We start from the raw sequence: 22,403 nt of genomic DNA, 5'->3' as shown, positions 1-22,403 counted from the left end.
TCAATGTCCATTCTTTAACCAACACCACATTGTCTTGATTCCTGTAGCTTTATAGTAAGTCTTTTTTTTTTTTTGAGACGGAGTCTCGCTCTGTCACTAGGCTGGAGTGCAGTGGCGCCATCTTGGCTCACTGCGACTAACCTCTGCTTCCTGGATTCAAGCAGTTCTCCTGCCTCAGCCTCCTGAGTAGCTGGGACTACAGGCCCCCACCACCATACCCAGCTAATTTTTGTATTTTTAGTAGAGACGGGGTTTCACCTTGTTGGCCAGGATGGTCTTGATCTCCTGACCTTGTGATCCGCCCACCTCGGACTCGCAAAGTGCTGGGATTACAGGTGTGAGCCACCGTGCCCGGCCTATAGTAAGTCTTGAAGTTACGTAATGTCTGTCTCTGACTTTGTTCTTCTCCAATATTGTGATTATTGTGGGTGTTTTGTCTTCCCATATAAATTTTAAAATCAGTTTGTAAAAATCTACAAAATAAATTGCTGAGATTTTGATTGGGATGTACTGAATTGTTAGAAAGGTTAAAAAATTTCTGTATTCCTCTATTTACCCACCAGATTTTCATAGTGGATAGACCTAACATTTATTTCAGACTTTATTATTATATGAAATTTATTATTCGTAATAGATCTAAGCCCGGGAGGTCAAGGATGAAGTGCTACTATACTCCAGCCTGGGCGAAAGAGAGAGACTCTGCCAAAAAGAAAAAAAGAAAAAAAGAAATGTACATATCCTGAGGATTTGAACAAATTCAGAAAACATTGAAACAGTGTTACATGAGCTGGAATTTATTTAAGAGTAGTAATCAAGTTGATTTTCTTTCTATTAATTTTAGCTAAGCAAAAGTTCCATCATTATTCATGACCGATGATTTCTTTCCTTATATTTATTCTGACTTTTTAATCATACATTTAAATTAATACACATTCCCAGAGGTGTTACTCTAAGCTGAATATTTTCTGACAAAGTCTATTATTGTGTCTAATAACACTCTTTATCACTATATTTTAGAAATGTCTAATATTAAGATTAGTCCCCCTCTTTCTTTTCCCCTCCTCCCCAAATTGTTCTTACTCTTTTTGACTATCTCCCAAATGAAATTACTTGTGGAATTTAATTTCAATTAGTAATTCTGATAAGTAGTCTCCATGGAAGAGACTTACTATATTCTTTACTTAGCACCTGTCCATCTACTCGAGTTTGTTAACATTAAGGTTTATGCAACAGCCACTTTTATAATATTCTGTGTTTAGAGAAAGGAGATTTTGATAATTTTGAGTTAGTGCATATCCAGGCTGGGTGCGGTGGCTCATACCTGTAATCCCGGTACTTTGCAAGCGTCAGGCGGGCGGATCACTTGAGCCCAGGAGTTCGAGACCAGCCTGGGAAACATGACGAGACTCTGTCTCTACAAAAAATAAAAAAATTAGCCAGGTGTGGTGCAATGTGCCTGTAGTCCCAGCTGCCTGGAAGGCTGAGAGGTGGGAAGATTGCTTGAGCCTGGGATGTCAAGGCTGAAGTGAGTGCTACTACTGCTACTATACTCCAGCCTGGTGAAGAGAGAGACTCTGCCTCAAAAAAAAAAAAAAAAAAAAATCCTGAGAATTTGAACAAATTCAGAAAACATTGCAATAGTAGTACATGAACTTTTCCTATTCTAAAGTAAGAATAATTTAGAAAGTAGTAGATCTTAGTTCTTTATTACCTAGTTTAAATTTTAAAAGAAAGCATTTATACTTATGAATAAAATTTCTAAACGCTTTCCTTGTATTGAGTTGTGTGTGTGTTAATGTATGAGATTGCTGAGTTTATTGTACTAAGTCGGCTTCAATGTTTGACAGATCTAAAAAAACGGGGAGAGTTCTGCCTGACTAATACTGCAAAACTGTGGTAAAGTTAGGAAATTGGGCTAACATTTAATTAAGTCAATTACTGGCCTCACTTTTGTGCTTCATTTGCTCATTTAAACTTATGGTAAATTTCTTTCTCAAACTAATGGCAGAAAAGACTTTGTGGTCTCATGCTGTTAAAGTGCATATCACCTACAATATTACAGTATGAAGAGATGCTTTTCCTTTTATTTATAATTCTCTCACATTAATGTCATGTCTGTCTGTTCTAATTTAGTGCTTTGTATTTTTCATTTTAAAAGTACCTGGTCTGCTCCTGTGAACATTTAGGTAGATACCTCGGTTTGAGGTCCTGTGAATCTGTGATTCTGTTATTTGTAAACATGTATGAAAATGGAAAAGAGGTTGGGCGTGGTGGCTCACACCTATAATCCTACACTTTGGGAGGCAGGAGGATTGCTTAAAGCTGAGAGTTTGAGAGCAGCCTGGGCAACAAAGAGAGACCCCTGTCTCTACAAAAAAAAACAAAAAAAAAAACAAAAAAAAAACAAAACAAAAAAACTATCTGGATGTGGTGGTGTGCACCTGTAGTCCCAGCTACTCAGGAGGCTGAGGTGGGAGGATTACTAGAGCCTAGGAGTTCCATGCTGCCCTGAGCTATGATTGTACCACCCTAGGTAACAAAGCGAGACCTCGTCTCAAAAACAAACACAAACAATCAAAAAGCCAGAGAGACAGAGAAAATAAAGAAAATACGTACCTATAATAATAGGCCCTCAATATATATTAGTTTCTTTCCCTTTCTTCTTTTAAGATGAATTCACTGCTTATTGAAATATAGCTGACTGATCTAAATGCTGATGTTTTAATGAGAAGTATACTAATGTGGATTTCATTTAATTCTGTCCTAAATCACAGTTTTGGCCCACATACTTAATCAAATTCCCTAGGCACCAAGGATTTTGGTTTCTGTTGCGGAAGAAAACATCTAGGCCAGAAACAATGTACTTTACTTTGTTTTGCAATCTTTTATTGTTTGGATCAGACCTTGTTTAAAAACTTTAGAGAAAAATTTAATAGTTGCCGTTTCTTGTCCAGTAGACCTAATATTCCAGCCCTGTGGGGAAAAACGAGAAACAAGCAAAACACCCAAACCGCCTCCAAACCAGAAGTTTTAAAAGGATTAAATTGAAAAGATTTAATCAGAATATATTCAATTTAAAAGGAAATAAGATTGAGGCATTGGAAACTTCTGAGGTAGCTAGGACTTGAAGAGACCTAAATCCCAGCAGTAAGAGAAGTGCACTGGGGTGGGTCTAACATTTTTTTATACCACTTTTCCCTTTGGGACATTTGCTGAGTATTCATTTGGGCAGAGATTAAGACAGAGGAGCCTGCAAAGTTTATGTAATCTCAGGCCTGACAACATAGGCAGAATTCGAGGGTACAAGATCTTGAAGGAAAAGAGATAGAAATAAGGCTTACACTCTGAAGAGGCTTTCCCCTTGAGTTATTTCTGTGTTGGTTGTGGTGTTTTTATTATTATTATTATTGTTACGAGACAGGGTTTCCTTGTCCAGGCTGGATTCGAACTCCTGGGCTCAAGTAATCCTCCTCTCAAGTAGCTTGGGTAACTGTCATGTACCACTATTCCAGATCATTTTTCTGTTATTAACCTTTGGGAAACAAGCTAAGAAGCTTAGCAGAAAGCAGATCAAAAGGTCAGCAGTATAGTAAGATGTGACTATTGATTCTGTGAAACAATTCTAATAATGTCTTGTGAGGTCTAATCTTGTGCTGGGGGGCCAAAAATTTGTTTCAGTGGTTGCTAAGGAGTAGGGGTTTTGATAATCATTCCAGGCTCTCAGTTGGAATCCTTGGAAGTTATAATTACTAGAAGAGAGGGTGAACTAAAGGTAGGCTGAATCTTGCTAAGTCTGAAACCCGACCTTCAATCTACTCAGCCCAAATGGAATTGGTGTTATCTGCCCATCATCTAGGTGCCAGCCATAGGTACATCTTTTCTGGAGGAAGAAACAGAATTAGCTTGTATACAGATTTTAACACACAGTATCTGATGTGCAGTTAAAAATGTTATTAGGAAATAAGGAGTCAGGATCAAGAGAAAATCTGACAGTAGAAATAGACCCATAAGTGATCCAGGTATTGGAATTATCAGTCACAGACCTTAAAACAATTGTGAAATCTACAACGAAAAAAATCAAATGGAAAATCAAATACTGAAAACCACAATAAGTGAAGTAAGAACTCAGAAGATTAGTTTAACAGCAGCTGGGACATAGTTGAAGAAGGGATTCATGAACTGAAAAATAGATTAGTTGAAAATATCCAGACTGACCTATGCAGAGAAAAGAATATTAAGAATAAAGGGAAAAAATCATAAAAGATGCATTAACTCTAGTAATAAAATCTAACATACAAGTAACTGGATTCCCAAACTGTGATGGATTTGGAGCTATAATAGTGAGATTCAAGATTACTGTCAATCCTAAGAAAGATTAATACTTATAAAACCACACTGTGGTGTACCATAGTAAAAGCGTTGAAAACTAGAAAAATTAAAAAATCTTAAAAGTAGCTAGAGGAGGGAACAAAATTAAAAGCCATAATAAGGCTGATATGAGGACACCTTAGAAAAATGTGAATCAGAAGACAAAGGCATCTTTAGTGTTGTGAGGAAAAATAATCACTAACTCTGTATTCTAGCCAGATAAAGATGTCCTTCAAAAGTGAGAGTGAAGTAAAGACATTTCCAGACAAATAAAAATTGAGATAATTTAGATATAAGAGTTGGGGTTCTTCAGGCAGAAAGGAAATGATACCAGAGTGAAAACAGGAAATACAGAAGGGAAAGAAGACTAAGGAAATACGTGGCCAAATGTAAATTAATGCTAACTATACAAAATAATCGTATTAATGCCTTGTGAGGGTTAAAATATATGTGCAATTAAAATGCACAATGATAATAACGCAAAAGGTGGGAGAGGATAAAATTGTCAAACATGTTCAAAGATCCTTTTTCTGGAACAAGGTGAAGTTACTAATTTATATTTATAATGAAAGAGTTAATCACAATGGAAGATTATTAAATGTCATGGATGAACATGCAACCTCTAGGGTACTAACCGAAAGAATAAGAAAGAATAACCAACAACTTTCCAGAAGGAAAAATGCAGTATCAAAATATTTGATTAGTGTAAAGGCAGGAAGAAAGGAGGGAAAAGAAATAAGAACATATGGGCTGAATCTGTTCTTAAATTAGATTATGGTGACGGTTCACAACTGTGTAACTATACCACAAAGCACTGAAATTGTGTACTTTGAATAAATGAACTTTATGGTATGTAAATTATATTTCCATAAAGCTACGTAAAGAGAACACAAGACCAATATAATACAGATAATATGATAAATATAACTATATAATAAATATAAACTCATATTTTAAGAATAAAACTAAATGTAAATTGACTAAATACTTCAATCAAAATTCGTGGATTGTCAGATTTTATTAACTGCAATTGTATGTTGCTCACCAGAGATATACTTTAAGACTATCTTACAGAAAAAGTAAAAGCTATAGGATGGTAAAATTGTATATATGGTAAAGTTGAATCTAAAGAAAGCTGGTATAACTATATTAATATCTGAGAAAGGGCTGGGTGTGGTGGCTCATGCCTGTAATCCCAGCACTTTGGGAGGTGAGCGGATCCCTTGAGGTCAGGAGTTCAAGACTAGCCTGGCCAACATGGGGAAACTCCGTCTCTACTAAAAATACAAAAAATTAACCAGACGTGGTGGCATGTGCCTGCAGTCCCAGCTACTCAGGAGGCTGAGGTAGGAGAATAGCTTCAACCCAGGAGGCAGAGGTTGCAGTGAGCCAAGATCGCACCACTGTACTCCAGCCTGGGTGACAAACATAAGAATCCATCTAAAAAAAAAAAAAAAAAAAAAAATCTGATATCTGAGAAAGAATTTAGGGCAGAAAGTATTGCGAGAAATCAAGGTGGACATTTCCCTATGATAAAAAAGTCAGGTTATAAGAAAAATAATTCTGAATTTACATGAATCTAATGATATAGCTTTCAAACTTAAACAAAAATTGACAAAATTATCAGGAGAAATCAATCAACATTCAATGTATAAGACCACGCTTCTCACGGTATAACAATAATCAGGCAAATAAATCAATGAGGATGCAGAAATCTGAACAGCATGATTAATTAACATACATATTGACGGTTATAGAACACTGCACCATATGCTGAGAAAGTACACATTTGGTTCAAGTGCAGATGGAGCATTTACCAAAATTGATTATGGAGGAAGTATAAGCAAATTTCAAAGGTTTGAAATAAGAGTGTATTCTATTCCTTTCTTATCATATAATTAAGAAATAAGTAACGAAAGGAATTGCAAATCCATAAGTCTAGGAATCAACAAGTTAATCACAATGGCAAATTATGAGATATTTTTAATTGGATAAAGTGGAAAACATGAGACGTAGCTAAAACTGTGGATACAGTTAAAACTGAGTAGAGGGAATTTTTTGGCCCTAAATACATAAGAAGAACTGAATAATCAATTATCTAAATATCTCAAGAAGACCACAAAGAGAAAATATTAAACCTGAAAAATGTAGAAAGAATAAATAATAAAGAGCAGAATTTATGAAATAGAAAAAATAATGAGCAGAATTTATGAAGTAGAAAGAAACATAAATCATCCAAGCCAATAGCTGGTTTTTTGAAACGACTAATAAAATTGATGAGCCTTTGGAAAGACTGAATACAAAAAAGAGAGAATATAAAATTAACACTATTAGGAATGAAAATAGGAAATCACTGGAGAACCTCCAAACAATGAAAAGATAATGAGAATACTGTGAACAGCTTTATTCCAAAGAAATTAAAACTTTCTAGAAACAATATAGTGTTAGCAAAATACAGTTTACCAACCCTAACACTAGAAGTGGGAAATTACATTTATTAAATAAAATGAATTGATCATTAAAGCCTTCTCACAAAGAAGTCCAAGCCCAGATGGCCTCACTGGTGAATTCCACCAAACATATAAGGAAAGAATAATACTAATCTTAAACTCTTTCATAATACTTCCCAGCCGATTTCATGAGGCCAACATAACCCTGATCCTAAACTGTGACAAAGACCTTGCAAAAAAAATTAATAATAAAGGTATAGACTAATATTCATCAGGGACCATAGGTGTAGAAATCCTCCATAAAATGTTAGCAAATCCATCCCATTGACAGATCAACTCAATAGCTTATGACAATCAAGTTGGGATTCAAAACCAGTTACTGTCATTTACCTTATTAAGAGAAAAAAAGAAAAATATATTTATTTTAACAGATACTATAAAAACATTTTAAAATATTAAATGCCTATTCATTGCAATATTAGTAAGTTGGCATGTAAGAAAAGTTGCTTAAACTGATAGAAATGATCAAATCCAAAACTGGTGAAATCTTGAATTCTTTGAAGGCAATGTTGAATAAAGTTGGGAAAACTGACCTTAGCAAAGTCACAGCTCATTATAAATAATTCAGTTATATTTTATATTCTAGTAAAAGCAATTACAAAATAAAATAAGTGATTTCACTCATATTAGTATAATAAAACAACACACACCTAGGAATAACTCTAATGAAAGATGTGCAAACTTTTACACATAAAATTGAAAAACGTTTTGAGAAAAATAAAGATGACCTTAAAAAAGGGATAAATATACCATGTTCATATATTGGGAGGCTCAGTATTACAAAGATGACAGTTCTCTTCCAATTAATTGGGTAGATCAATGTAATCGCAATCAGAATCCCAGCAGTTTTTCTTCTTGTGTGCATGAAAGTTGAAAAAGCCAGTTCTCAATGAAGAAGAGCAAGAGTATCAAATACAACTTTGAAGAAAAGAACAAGGTTAGAGTCTTTGACTCCTGGATATCAAGACTTATTTTAATGTTGCAATAAGACTGTTGAGTATTAGGACAGAGAGAGAAAAATAGACCAGGGTAGAGTTCATCAGTAGATCCACACATTTGTCTCTGGACACATTAGTAAGTGACGACACAGTGCTAATGAGGAAAAGATGTATTTTTTAAATAAATGGTCATTTGGATAGATACATGAGGGTGGGTGAGGAGACGACTCTTAACTCCCTCCCTACCATCTTACATAAAAAGTCAGTATCAGGTGTGTTGCAACTTTCAGGGGAAAGGCAAAATAATGAACTTTCTAGAAAATTTAGTGGCTTTAGTAGCTTTGTGTCGTTTTATTGTGTTGTTGAAGATTTGCGTGTAATACTTTATATGTCATTTGTTTTCTAGTATGTAAAATGCAGATGATAAGATTACATGTGAAATGCATGGCTCAAAGCCTGCCACATGGTAACTGCTTTAACTCAACAGAATTATCCATCTTAAACAGTAAAATAAAATTAATCAATTCGAAAGAAGCAACCCAACCTTTTTTTAAAAAAAGTTTATGGAATAGCTCATGTTTATGTGCCCTAAATTTGTAATTAAAATATGAATGCACATGATGGGTGGATCACTTGAGGTCAGGAGTTCGAGATCAGCCTGGCCAAAACATGGTGAAACCCCATCTCTACTAAAAATACACAAACTAGCCAGGTGTGGTGGCGGGCACCTGTAATCCCAGCTACCCAGGAAACTGAGACAGGAAACTTGAACCCAGGAGGCGGAGGTTGCAGTGAGCCAAGATCCCACCACTGCATTCCAGCCTGGGTGACAGAGTGCGACTCTGTCTCAAGAAAAAAAAAAAAAAAAAAAAAGGAATGCAACAATAGAGATGTTGTTTGGATTATATGTGTTTCATATAGTCATATAATTTAAAAATAATTATTTGTATTAGATTGTATTAGATGCTTATGTCCTTTCTGCTAAATCAAGTTGGTGTTTAAATAACTATTGTTTCTTTTAAGGGGAATTTTGTTTTATTTTGAAATTTTGAAATAAAATTGCTCTTTTATTAATGTTAATATGATAAGACATTTAATGTAATTTCCTGCAGATATTAAAATAGTCATTTTCTTTAATAAGATCCATATATATTTTTAATATTCCACATACTTGGGTAAGTTATTGGAAAAAATGTTCCTCTGTCTTATATGTTTTATGGATTTGTAACTGCTGCTTAAATTCTAAAATTGGTTAAGTTTACTGTGAATTTTATATTTCCTTTTCTTGATTAGCTCCATTTGAATCATTCTTTTCACCATTTGCAGGAATTTAAATGATTCTTGTTAACAAGAACAAGAGACGTGTCATGAAATTGTTCTGCATTGCTTATGCATAATTACAGTTTTATTGTATGTTAGTCAGTCTTTTAACCCTGTGGACCATTTGTCTTGTCTTGTGTGTCTAGCTGATAATTCACTCCCAGCAATGCTGTTGCTAAGCTTTTCTTTGGGTATTTGGATATTCTGTTTGTTACATTATTGCTCCTAATTCTTGCTCCTTGAAGAACTGTGTCTTTTGTAATATAGAACATTAAAGAACTCCTGTTACTATCATTAGTAACTATGACTCTTGATTATAAATTCTTTCTTCTGGAAAAATCCCATAACTTTATCTTTGCACTGACGGGAGTGTGTGTGTGTGTGTGTGGATGGGGGGGTGGGGGTGTGTATGTATGTGTGAATGACTGACATGCAGAGGTGAACCTGATGATGGTAAAATACAATGTCTTTGATAATCATTGATAGCACTAAAAATATGGCATATTCTATTTTCCTGATAAATGTGAAAAGGAAGTGATTTAAGTTTTTTAGATTTTTTGGGGGGAGAGAATAAATATAACAATTTGCCCTTTTAGAGGTAGAAAAGTGCACAAAACAATTGCACTATGCTGGACATGCCTCTTTTGCTTCCCTTTGCCCCAGGATCTAAAGAAATGGATTCATCACTCCAGTAAGTTAATGTTTGAGAGGAAGTCTTCAACTTTCTGTAACAACAAAATATCTTGAAAAATGTATAGTGAAAATCAGGCCTTTCTGTTCAGTCAAGTGTTCTTCTTAAATAACAACAGTGTGTTTGTAAAATGCAAAGGAGGAAGTAGGTTTAGAACAGATTTTTCTGAAGACTAAGTAAATTACAAAATAAGCCAAAATGCTCTGTTAAAAGTAAACTATTGAATTTCATTAGGACTTCATAAAATTCTACCTGTATATTTAGGTTGATCTTTTAAATATCACTTTATAACATTTTTAAAAGAATCACTCTGTATGATGCTTTTTATGCACATTGCTTCCCAAAAGCTTGTTTACCAAGGCATTGGAGATTCCTAGCTAATAGCCCAAGATTTCTGCCTAAGTAGCGTTAGCTTCTTACCTAATTAATGAGTTTTCTAAGAAAAAAAATTACAAAGAAACTTTCATACGTGAAGGGCGTGAAGCACACCACAGTTCCCACAGGACATTCTATAGATGGGAGGTGAGTTAAGGAAACTTACCTTTGAGACTGAGTATGTCCCTCAATGTTGAAATTTTTTATTCTGATTTATTTGCAAGGAATCCTAGGGTGTTGTAGAAGACAGTCTTGGTTGACAAATGACTTTTTTGTTTGTTCTATTTACAATGTGGGTATGATTATAGTCACTTAAATTTTAAAGAGCCACATAATGATTAAGAGACTAAGATTCATTTATGAATACAATTTTAAAAAATAATTTGATTCCCATATAACTTCAGAACTATTTGTTAAGGCATGCCTTTATATTGTGAAATTGTATGAAATGCTAGAAAGATTAGAGTAAGAGAAATTTTACTTTAAGTGTCACGAGAGAAATTGTAGTTAGACACCATATCTCTAAATCGGTCTTTTTAATTAAATCAGTTTTTATAGTTAGAGGAGAGTAGTAGTTCTTAAATCAGAAGGCCTGTTACCTTTGAGAATTAGAAATGTTCATGTTTGCTCTTAAATATATTGGATTTTCATGATTTCATGTACCTGGTGCATTTCCAGTCTAATGTCTTTTAGAGTTCTGACTGCTAAATTAACTTAGTTCTTTTTGTTTGGTGAGATTAAATGTTGTTAATTAAAACTTGAGTACAACTTTTTATGCTTTAGAATTGGAAATAGATTGTGGTGCAAGGACCAAATTGATATCAGTTCATTTAAATGATAGTAATTGAAACGTTGCTAGGTGTTTGTTTGTTTGTTATTTATTTTGGCTTTTTCTTTCCACAGCAAGTTGATGTGGAAAAATGGGTATGTGTCTCCATGTATTTGCAAAGAAATTGTGATCTACAAGTGCATGCTTGCTATTGCCTCTAATCTTTTATTTTGCTTCCTAGTGGTGGCTTGTACTATTAGTGTTCAAACTAACTGCTTTGTTGCAATGAACACGTGTTTTACAGGTCTCTAAAGAGAACCTTATGTTTCTGGTTTTGCTTCATCTGAAATGAGGCCTATTAAAGTACTTTCCATCCCTAGAACCATATAGTTTTTATATAATTTGTTTTGTAATTATTTTGTGCTCTGGCCAACAGAAAGGTGTTTATTATTTATACTGTGTATCTTTTGCAAACAAACTTGACTGTTTAATCTCAAAATTCCACTGCTTAGTCCTTATATTTTTGTATGTATTGTAGAAGAAGACAATTATATATATGGTCATAGAACCTTTTTTTTTTTTTTTTTTTTTTTTTTTTTGGGTATAGATGGAGTCTCACTATGTTGCCCAGGCTGGTCTTGAACTCCTGGACTCAAGTGATCCTTCTGCCTCAGCCTCCCAAAGTGATGGGATTACACACAGGAGCCACTGTGCCAGGCCCTGTAGGATTCTGGAGGCTAATTCTTAGAGCCCAGGTTGTCACAAGTTGTGCAAAAAGTTCTGTTGCTTCTTTTGGTCTCGGTTTCCTTATCTGTTAGTAAAAAATAAAGGAGAGAGGAAATACACCAAGGTACTTTCCAATATTTAACACACCAGGATTCTGAATGGAAATCCAAGTCTCCTCAAGACTGATANTAGATGGAGTCTCACTATGTTGCCCAGGCTGGTCTTGAACTCCTGGACTCAAGTGATCCTTCTGCCTCAGCCTCCCAAAGTGATGGGATTACACACAGGAGCCACTGTGCCAGGCCCTGTAGGATTCTGGAGGCTAATTCTTAGAGCCCAGGTTGTCACAAGTTGTGCAAAAGTTCTGTTGCTTCTTTTGGTCTCGGTTTCCTTATCTGTTAGTAAAAAATAAAGGAGAGAGGAAATACACCAAGGTACTTTCCAATATCTAACACACCAGGATTCTGAATGGAAATCCAAGTCTCCTCAAGACTGATATTCCTGCTCCACTTTTTCCCAAGAGTACAAAACAGTGAGGCTTTTCAGTGTTGAAATGTTTTGTTTTCATTTGCTCTGCGACTTGTATGAAGAATCCTTTAAGATTGACTTAACTGATGGCTTTATTTTATCTTCATTGTTTTTCTGGTCCTACGATCCAACATTTTGAGAATTTTGCCATCTTTCCAGTGCCCTTTCAGTAGTGTTTTCCAACAATTTCATGTTCATTTGTCTTAAAAAAAATTTATTTTAGCCCTTTAAAGACAAGGAAACTTGTTTTTTAATTTACCACTTCCAATGACCTTTGAAAACTACGACTTCTATGTTATATTGCTGAGAATAATTTAAAGTCTTCATCTCTCTCTTTATAACTGAACTACTACTACTTTTGACCAACTATTTGTTTTTTAAATTTCCTACCCTCCTCTTTGGCTATAGTTAAAATGCTAATCCAAGCTTCACATTTTTCTTGTCTTGGTAAGGGAAGCCTGCTTCCTTCTCAGAACACACATGACACCTCTGTGTCCTGCACTTCCCTAATATCAGCATCCTACAACATAGCTCTCTGTCTTTTCCCATCCTTGCATCCCTTCACTTCCATTACGCTATTTCTGTGCCATATCTGGATTGGTATTGACCAACCACTCAAGCTGCTTTTACTTATTTTGTAAATAGCATTTGCCGGTAAATAAAATCACCTTTTCACCGTTGTCTAAGAGTTTTCCCCTCTGTTCCTCTGCGGATTTGGTTACTTTCGATCTGCCTATGTTATTTTTTTCTTTCTTATTCCTATAATAATTTATTTATTTTATTTGTATTAAGTTTATTTGTAAATCATTGCAGCAGAGATTGCCTTCCAGTTCTGAGGAACTATCTGAGAGATTTTCTGAGCTGAAAACCTTCAGGCTTAGTTTGCCAGTGGCTGGCTTAATAATCTTATGTAGCCTCTTCATTGGCCATAATCTCTTTGTCTATAGGACTAGAATCTGCTTTACTCCTTTTTTTCTTAAATATGACTATTATGTCAATGCTAAACATATTGATGCCAAAATATATGTTCATTTAGAAGTCATATAATGAAGAGATTCTGCTGGATTTTAGAACACTGATGAGCATTCTGTGTAAATGTTGCAGCAAATTTCAGACTGGAGCTCTTTTTTTCTTTGAAGACCTATGCAGTTCATATCTTTTGCTTTGGCCATTAGAAGTTTGAAATTCTGCTGTTACAGATATACCTGGAAGGCCAACAGAAAATAATTTAACCCTCTACCCACTTAACCAAGGACTACTCCTCTGCCCCTTGGCTTAAATTAGAACCGGTCCCATGACCTTTCTCATATTCCAAGAGTAAAATACCCCACAGACATTTCAAGTCATACAGTTCTCATTTCAGTAATTAAAATGCCCAAACCTGTATAATAGGTGAACTCGAAGCTAATTCAAGTTAACTTGTCTAGGGTAGAGCTGGAGGGAGGGATATCTGGGAAGCTGTTTCTTGCTTGTCCCGCCGGGTTCCTCACGCCCTACTTGGTACCCAGAGAGTCTGCCACTCTCAGGTGCTGTGGGAAGGAGATAGAAGAGAAAGCTTGGCAGGAAAGGTCTGCTTTGATCATAGTGTCATGCACTGGGCTTGCCAGGTTTCTAATGCTGACTTTCTCTGTGGGTACTTGGCACTGGTCTTTTGGGGAGCTTCCATCCCCAGAAATCTCTGACCTGAGGTGCTCTTGCTGCAGACAAATGCGTCTCCACTAGCTGGCCAGTGGCAATTCCTTCCTCTTCCTGGTAGTTCTTGGTGGCCTCTGAGACAATCCCAAGCTGGATCTATCTAGTATGGCCCCCATTTGCTTGTTGGCAGTGTAGTCACTTCCCAATTGCAGCCCTATAGGGCTATTCCCAGCCTTTTGCCTCACAGTCTCCAGGCAGAGTCAGACACCAGTCTACGGTGTCCCAGATCCCAGGGACATCTGGTATCTCTGAAGCCACCCTTGCTAGGCTTGAAGTGAGGGCAAGCTTGGGAGGCAGACAGGATTCCAGGTCCACCTGCACTTCTCTCCAAGAAACCGTCCCTTTGCTCTCTGGCCTCTAATAACACACTGGAGGTGGGCAGTCAGCTAAAGGCAGCCAGTGGATTTGCAGCCACCCTCTTTGGCATCTCTGCTTAGATGGCATAACAGTATGTTTTGGAACATGATAGTACAGGTGGTCCTCCACTTGGGGCGAGATTATATCCTGAAAAGCCCTTCAGAAGTTGAAAATATCATAAGTGAAAAATGCATGTAATACACCTAACCCACAGAACATTATAGCTTAACTTAGCCTCCCGTAAACATGCTCAGAACACTTACATTAGCTTACAGTGGGACGACATCATCTAACACAAAGCCTATTTTACTGAAATGATGAAGAGCTCATATAATTTATTGAATACTATACTGAAAGTCAAAGACACAGTGGTTTAGGGGTACTCAAAGTACAGTTTCTGCTGAATGCAAATCACTTTCATGCTGTCGTACAGTTGAAAAATCATAAATAGAACCATGTTAAGTCAGGGACCTTCTTGTAAATCCCCTTCGGAGACTGGTCACTGTTTTGTTTTGGGACAGATGTGCTGTTTTAACTTCTGTTATACTTGCTTGTCTAGGGTGCCTTTATTACTGCCAGATTAAGACCTTCGTTGGGAGCCTTACAAAACTAAGGCTAAGCTAAGCTATCATGTTCTGTAGGTTAGGTGTATTACACGCCTTTTGGAATATATATGGAAATTAAAATGGCTTCTGTATAAATCTTCTGATAATATTATTCTGGATAGTTTCATCAAAGGTCCATCAATCACCTTCTCTTTCTTTCTCTTTTTCTCCCTCCCTCTCACCATCCCCTTTTCTCTAATTCCCTTCCTGCCTTCATCTCCTTCCTTCTCTCCCTCCTCACTGTCTCCTTGAGCAGCTGTGCATCTGTTTAATCATAAGCCCACTGAGTTATCAAATGGTGCTCTTTACCCTTTAAAAGAGAATAAAACTTCGGAGTACTGGATAAGAAAGTAACTAATGGTCATTTCCATCTATTCCACTCCTAGCCCTTTTCGAACTCATAGCAATGGTTTCCAGTGTGGAGGCCTAGGATTCAGGTCATGAGTGGGGTGAAGACAGCAAAAGGATGGAACAGACTGTGAGATTGTTGTCTATGAAGCATTGTCTATAGACTGAGTGCTGTCTTACACATGTAGTTTCTCTTAAAAAATATGATGATGCTGTTGTAATTGTTAAAATCTATAATCATTGCAAATGTTTCTAACCAGAGAGTTGTTTAAAAATGCATTTCAACACACGACGGCTATTGTGAGAGAACCTGCAAAGTGCTTTCATGCTGTCAAGGTTCATTCATGTTTGAAATTGTTTTTAAATATATATGGAGTCTTCTGTATTCTGATATGGGCATCTTTTTGTGTGTAGGTGATGATCTGAATAGAGGGAAAGCTCTATATGTCTTCAGGACATTATTATCCATTTGCCCTCTGTAGAAATCAATGTGTTGCTTTTGATTTAGAGAAATTCTCTATCGAGACAAGCTGGGAAATGAAGAAAGCCCTAGATACCTCTTCTATTTCATGTTTTAGGCATTTATGCAGCTCTTTGCTTTATAAACGTGTCACGGAGATGAAGTGTGAGAACTTATAGTAGCTTATCGGAATCATTTATTTTTCTTTACCCTTCTGAAGAAGAACTACATAATTATATGTACATATATATGTCAAATTTATTATACTGGAAAGAAAAGACATTCCATTTAACTACTGTCTGTACGGAGCTGTTGATAGGCTGAAAAAAAACTGTTGCTACAAATATGCCAAAGAACAGAATGAATTATTTTTAAACATATCTGCATCTCACATAACTAGATTCCAGTGATGGTCATTAATATGAGTGATACAAGGGCATTTCAGTGGAATGTGTTATTATGTGTATAACTGCTCATTCATGGGCTGATAGACAAGCTCCTTTCTGATGATTTCTGTACCTGTAATCAACATGTCTGTCTTTTCAGAGCATCTTGGACATTTTTAGCAGGGGAATCCTAGAAAGTGAAACATTTCCATAGGATTTATATAGGTATATTTTAAGACAGGGTCTTGCTGTATCACCCAGGCTGGTGTGTGACTCAAGTGATACTCCCACCTCAGCCTCCTGAGTAGCTGGGACTACAGGCATGTGCCACCATGCCTGGCCTACTTTTTGATTTTTTGTAGAGACAGTGTCTCACTATGGTGCCCAAGCTGGTCTTGAACTCCTGGGATCAAGCAGATACTCCTGCCCTGGCCTCTCCAAGTGCTGGGATTATAGGCATGAGCCACTGCACCCAGCCAGATATTTTCATCATAAGAGCAATAGTTGAAGTTTTTCAATCTCAAATGCTATTAGATAGTATATGTTGATATATATGTTTGAAACTCAGAATTGTTATTGTTAATTTTTTTCTCCTAAAAATTGTTGGGAGTATCATTAATTAATTATTGCTACCTAGAAATCCTAGTCTTTGATGGTGAAATAACTTTGTTTTCTCAACATAATGAAGTTTACCTGATATTTCCTCACAAAGGAGAGGTTGCCAGTTGGAGAATTATGGACAATCCTAGCATCTTGATATATGGAGAGGAAAAGATGGCAAAAAGGCTTAAATTTGATGCATATTTTGTGTGCAGAGTAGGGCATTTTGCCTCCTTAATGGAAATTTCATGCTAGAATGACTTCTGAGGCTATTCTGAAATTGTTGCATTTGATAATCCTTTTCAATGGCAAGCCCCCAAATGTTTGGTGCTTTGTCACTAAATCCTTACCTATGTAATTTTGAGGAGACATTTCAGTAACAGTTTCGTTTTAAAGTTCTAAGGTAGGTTTTAGAAGTGTGAGTTTTAAAATCAGTTTTAGTTCATGAAACTGAAATACCAGTTTTAAAAAATCCAGGTTGAACTGAAAGGCATCCTTATGATAGAAGAGCTTTTCTACATCACCTGAATTATTGTTTCCTTCTTTGCACCAAGAACAGATTAAATGTGCATTCTCTTGATATCCAGTACTTGTTAGCAATTTTCAGGGTAAAGTATTGCCATTTGATTTGTTTTTTCTATTCATAATCATTTGCATTTGCTTGGAAAGTGCCTTAGCTTATGCTTATGGACAAAAGATGATTCTGCTTCTTTTTGTCATCCATTTGACACCCAGGGCCATCTATGTGTTAAAATGTAACAATAGCAATTTCTCTCCCTGGCTTCCATGTTAATGTAGCATGTACCCTCAGGTTTTGCTTGTATTTGGAGCTCCATCTGACCTGTCAATTCTGGATTAATCTAAACCTAGGACACTGAGTTACTGACACCTGCAGTTTTAGCCTAAAGAACTAAAATTTCCACCTTTGTGTTTCGGTGCAAATTAATCATCCAAAAAGATCTAAGACACAAAGCTGGTTGGAATCCATGACTATCGTTGCCCATATAGTCATCCCTTACTCTATTTTGTGTAATGAAATTTTAGCTCTTGTCTATTAAACCTCTCATTAGTGAAATAAATCAAATAGTTAATTTATTTGCTAACTTACTGTAAGCACAAAAACTACATTCTCCACACCCAAAGAGGCTGCTTTCTTCGATGTTTATCTTTGTGTTTCTTTTTTCTACTTTCCATCATATCAATTTTAAAGGGTTTTTGTTGTTATTCTTTTTCTGTTTGTTGCTTTTATCATACAGAAGCAGTGCTTATATTGAATTGAACTAATATACTCATCTTTTTTGTTTTAATGTGCTTTGCTTTCTTCTTTTGCCTTAAACGATCCCTTTGAATGTCGCCTGATGCTATAACTTTGGTAATATCTAGCCCTTAAACCAATTTGAACAAGAAATGATTTGTACAGAAAGTTAATGTCTGTAATGCCACTAATACCACAAATCTTTCATGTTCTTGATTATCTTTTGAAAATGATGTTTGTGTATTACACCTGCTCTTCTTTCTCATTCTACAGAAGGATATTTCAGCATTAGCTATTTTTCAGTAGTCATACTATTTTATCATGTATGCAGCTTGCTATCCTCTGTGTCTTATTCTTCTTGCGGTCAGACACGACTTAGCAATGTCGAATGGCAGACCTCAGTCACTTGGCCGACCACTCTTTTTTTTGTTGTTGTCAATACCTACTACAGTTTTAAAGCAGTTCAACTTAGATACCTGACAAAATCAGGCTGAGAACATTTTCTAAAGAAAAATCTCCCAAACCTAGCTTAATTAAAAAAAAAAAAAATCTCATGGAGAAAGTACCTCTTAACAAACCATGTGCTGTACCAAAATGTTAGGTTTTTGCATTTCTTTGAATTAGGGCTTAATAATGATTTTGCCTAATTCTTTAGTGATAGCTCTCCCATTAGTGAGTCACATGTGATTGGTCAGTTTAACATGGAAAGTAAGTTTCCTGATAATTATATGTGATTAATATCAGTTATAAAAATGTAACTAAACAGCCTGTATTTTCTAAGCCAAGAATGAAAGCTGCTTTACAGTTTTTCCTTAAAATTGTAATATTGAAAATGAAAAAATTAGTCTCAATAGAATTTCCCTTTAATAATATACATATTACTATGTAAATATGTTTCAGGTTACAAGAAACATATTTCTGGATTAATCTAAACCTAGGACACTGAGTTACTGACACCTGCAGTTTTAGCCTAAAGAACTAAAATTTCCACCTTTGTGTTTCTGTGCAAATTAATCATCCAAAAAAATCTAAGACACAAAGCTGGTTGGAATCCATGACTATCATTGCCCATATAGTCATCCCTTACTTACAAGAAACACATAAAGATAAATATTGAAGAAAGCAGCCTCTTTGGGTGTGGAGAATGTAGTTTTGTGCTTACAGTAAGTTAGCAAATAAGTTACAGAAAATTGTAATATTTACAAATATCTATACTGGAAAACTTTTCCTTGCTGTTTTTCTTACAACTATGATATCTTTACTCTGTAGGACTTAGACATCAACCTGACAACTAAATTCAGCCCTAAGTTTGGAAATATATCATTGTTTTCTTTTTCCTACTCTTTCATCTGTGTAACTATCCTAGGAATAAGAAGTCAAAGAAACTTTAGAGGTCTAAAGAAAAATGAAGTTATTTGTAGATTTGCATGCACACACACATAATACACATTACGTTTTGTAGAAGAAAAAAAGAGCTATTATATAATTTATGAAAGGAGACTGTGTCATTTTAAGAGAAATAGAAATGCTTTTGTGATTTTTCTTTGAAATTCACCTTTCATAATATTCAGTGTCTAAGAAATTGCTTACTGTTACTTTGCATGAAATGAGAGCCGCTCATTGCAGCGTATTAGTTTACGATCTCCCTTACCTGTTTTAATCTACTGTTTTTATTAAAATGAGTTGGGTTGCTGTTTGCTTTTATCACTGCAATTTTATGAAAAGATGAAAGTTGGTTTTAAAAGCATTTTCAGATGATCAATTTTAAAGATGATATCGTTTTTGGTGCTTAAATGGGTTGTAAATGGAATCACTCATTAAAGTAGAGCAGCATGCTTTCACAGAAAAGGAAGAAAGTAATGTAAAACTTTTAAAAGAATTTTGCTCGCTACAGCTTTTCTCTAGCATGTAGTTGATACTAAGTTTTGTTGCGATAACACGGTGAATTTTTTTTTATGTTTATTGTTTAAATAGCTCCATTTAGGATAATGGAGCCTTTGTAAGTAAGAGATATTTTTAAGGAAATCTTTGAGATCATGTCTATTTAATGTTTCCTCTCTTTTCCTTATGCCCCTACAGAAATTCATGATGAAGGTAAGCCATTGTAATGTATCTGCTATGTATATATAGCAGATATATTACTATATATGGATTATATATGTATATATCTGCATATTAGTATAGCTGTATTATATATGTAACAGATATATATTATGATATATCAGAATACTTTGTATGTTTTATGTATGGTTACACACATTTGTTTTACTTTTGAATCCATGTAACTTTTCTTCACATGCTTTCAAACGTTTAAATATTAAACTTTGGAGCTTTTAGATTTAAATAAATCACATGTTTAGATTTAACAGCTCAACAAACAAAAATGTCAAACCAAAATTTGACATTTTTGGGTCATATTGTAACATGTTTAATTAGCTAACATTAAGAATTTCTCTTATTAAAACAATTTTGATAACTCTCCATTTAGAATGTTCACTCTAGGGATTATGTTGACTTTGCATTTATGTACTTTTGTATGAATACAACGGGAAATTCTTCCACTGGGAAATTAGAGGAGGCACCAAGAAACTGCTTCTACTTACTCCAGGAGAAGTGAAAATAGTTCAGCCAACCCCTTTTCATTTCTCAACTGAATTGTAAAAGTGAAAATATTGTAAAAGTAGACAAATAAAAAGAAAAGAGTAAAGCATGTGGACGTGTCGTCGAAGGAATATGTAAGGGACAGACAGGAAGAAGAGTAGACTATGGTTATTTTAGGATATATAATAGAAAATTTTTGTTTCATTTTCATATGCCCACTACATTTCTCCTATAACATTTATGGGGTTTAATTTTTTTAATCTTAAAAGCCAAGAAACAATGGGTAGGTAGAAAAATTGATATTCAGTTAAGAAAGCCTTAAAATAATTGATAGTTTTGAAAGAAATAGACTGTTTAATATTAAATCAAAATCCCAGAAAAGGTTGCTTTGAAGCAAGGGATGCATGTTCTTGTCAGTCTGTTGAATTTTGTGGTTAAATCCATCATGTTTAATAAAACTGAACCAGGTGCATTGCGGGATACCCTAAACTGGACCTGTTCACTACCAGTAAGAACTTGGCATTTTGGATGGGATGACAGAACGGAGCATTTCTTTGAAGACATCTATCAACCAGGACATGGAACATCTTCCAGAATTTCCAATAACTCTAGCTCTTATTTTTCAGTCGAAAATATTATGATCACATTTTGAAGAGAGGACATTAATCCCTAAATTAGACATATCATGAAACAAGAGTTTGGATTGGAAAAATATTAAAAACAGCAAAATAGGAATATTTCCTCTCTTTGCAAATACTAATAACTAACTTATGATTATGGGTTTGAGAAACTTTAGTTTTTCATGCTAAATCTGCATTTGCTGTATTCATTTTATCATCTCATTCTTAATTCGACTGTACCATACTGTATAGACTTCCCCTTGGGAAGGGTGAATGAAATGGTTGCCTGGAACAGACATCTTAAGGTCTTTTGTGAGAACAAATGCGTATAAAAACCAGTGCAAATAGAAAGATGATGTAGAATTAGTTAAAAGCAGGTGGTTTGCCTAAAATCATTTAATTAGGCCCCCAGTTCTTTTAACTTCGAGGCCAGAAGGCCAAGAGTTATTTTCACACTTGCAATGGATGATCTAGAAAGGTTAGAATTGGATTAAAGGGAGGGCATATGCATGTAATTACAGTAATTTAAGTCACTTAAACAGAAAAACATGCTGAATTTTATCTCGCTTTCACCTTTCAATCATGCTTTGCTTTGGGTTTCGTACGGAAAAGGCATTAACTTCTTAGAACCAGATGGTTGCTTTCTTGTGGTGGGAGCCTATTTCTGCTGGTTGGTGCTAAACAGTGGTGCATTAGGAGTGTCCTAAGCCTGATCTGTTCCCTGTGGAGACTTTCCATGAAGACACCATCCCAAGTAAGCCAGTCCGTGTCAAACGGATGTCTTGACAATGTCCAGCTGGCCTTTTCAGGCACCTTTATTTTAACTGAGGCCAGGATTCTCATTGATTGTTATAATCCTTCAGTGACCCCATCGTGTGATTCACTATTTTGTTGTTTAAGAGACAGGGTCTTGCTCTGTCACCCAGGCTGGAGTACAGTGGATAGCTCACTGCAACCTGGAACTCCTGGGCGCCAGTGGTCTTCCTTCCTCAGCCTCCTAGGTAGTTGGGATTACAAGCATGAGGCACTTTGCCTCATGCTTTTTTTAAATACAGTCAGCTGTATTTAAAAAACACGGAGCCCAAAAACCAAAAAAGCAAACCAGAAAGAACAAAATATAGAACCAGTAATTTTAATGTGTATGTAAACCTCTTTAGTCACACACATACACACACACACACATACTATATATATATATATGTAAATAATATATATAAATGAAACCTGTAAACCTCTTCAGTCACACACACA

At 35.4% G+C, this 22,403-nt stretch overlaps 1 protein-coding gene across 1 annotated transcript in view; it reads left to right on the top strand.

Annotated features, from left to right (window-relative positions):
* RYR2 (ryanodine receptor 2) overlaps positions 1–22,403 on the top strand; it is an 808,217-nt gene that overhangs the window by 315,364 nt on the left and 470,450 nt on the right. The window contains 2 exon segments of the mRNA XM_017862245.1: positions 11,106–11,126; positions 20,011–20,025. Coding sequence (XP_017717734.1) covers positions 11,106–11,126; positions 20,011–20,025 — 36 coding nt within the window.

This window comes from Rhinopithecus bieti, unplaced genomic scaffold, assembly GCF_001698545.2.
Source record: "Rhinopithecus bieti isolate Rb0 unplaced genomic scaffold, ASM169854v2 scaffold_57691, whole genome shotgun sequence".
In the NCBI taxonomy this organism is placed as follows: Eukaryota; Metazoa; Chordata; class Mammalia; order Primates; family Cercopithecidae; genus Rhinopithecus; species Rhinopithecus bieti.
Note: the sequence above shows the minus strand (reverse complement) of the source record. Positions and strands in the feature narration are given on the sequence as shown.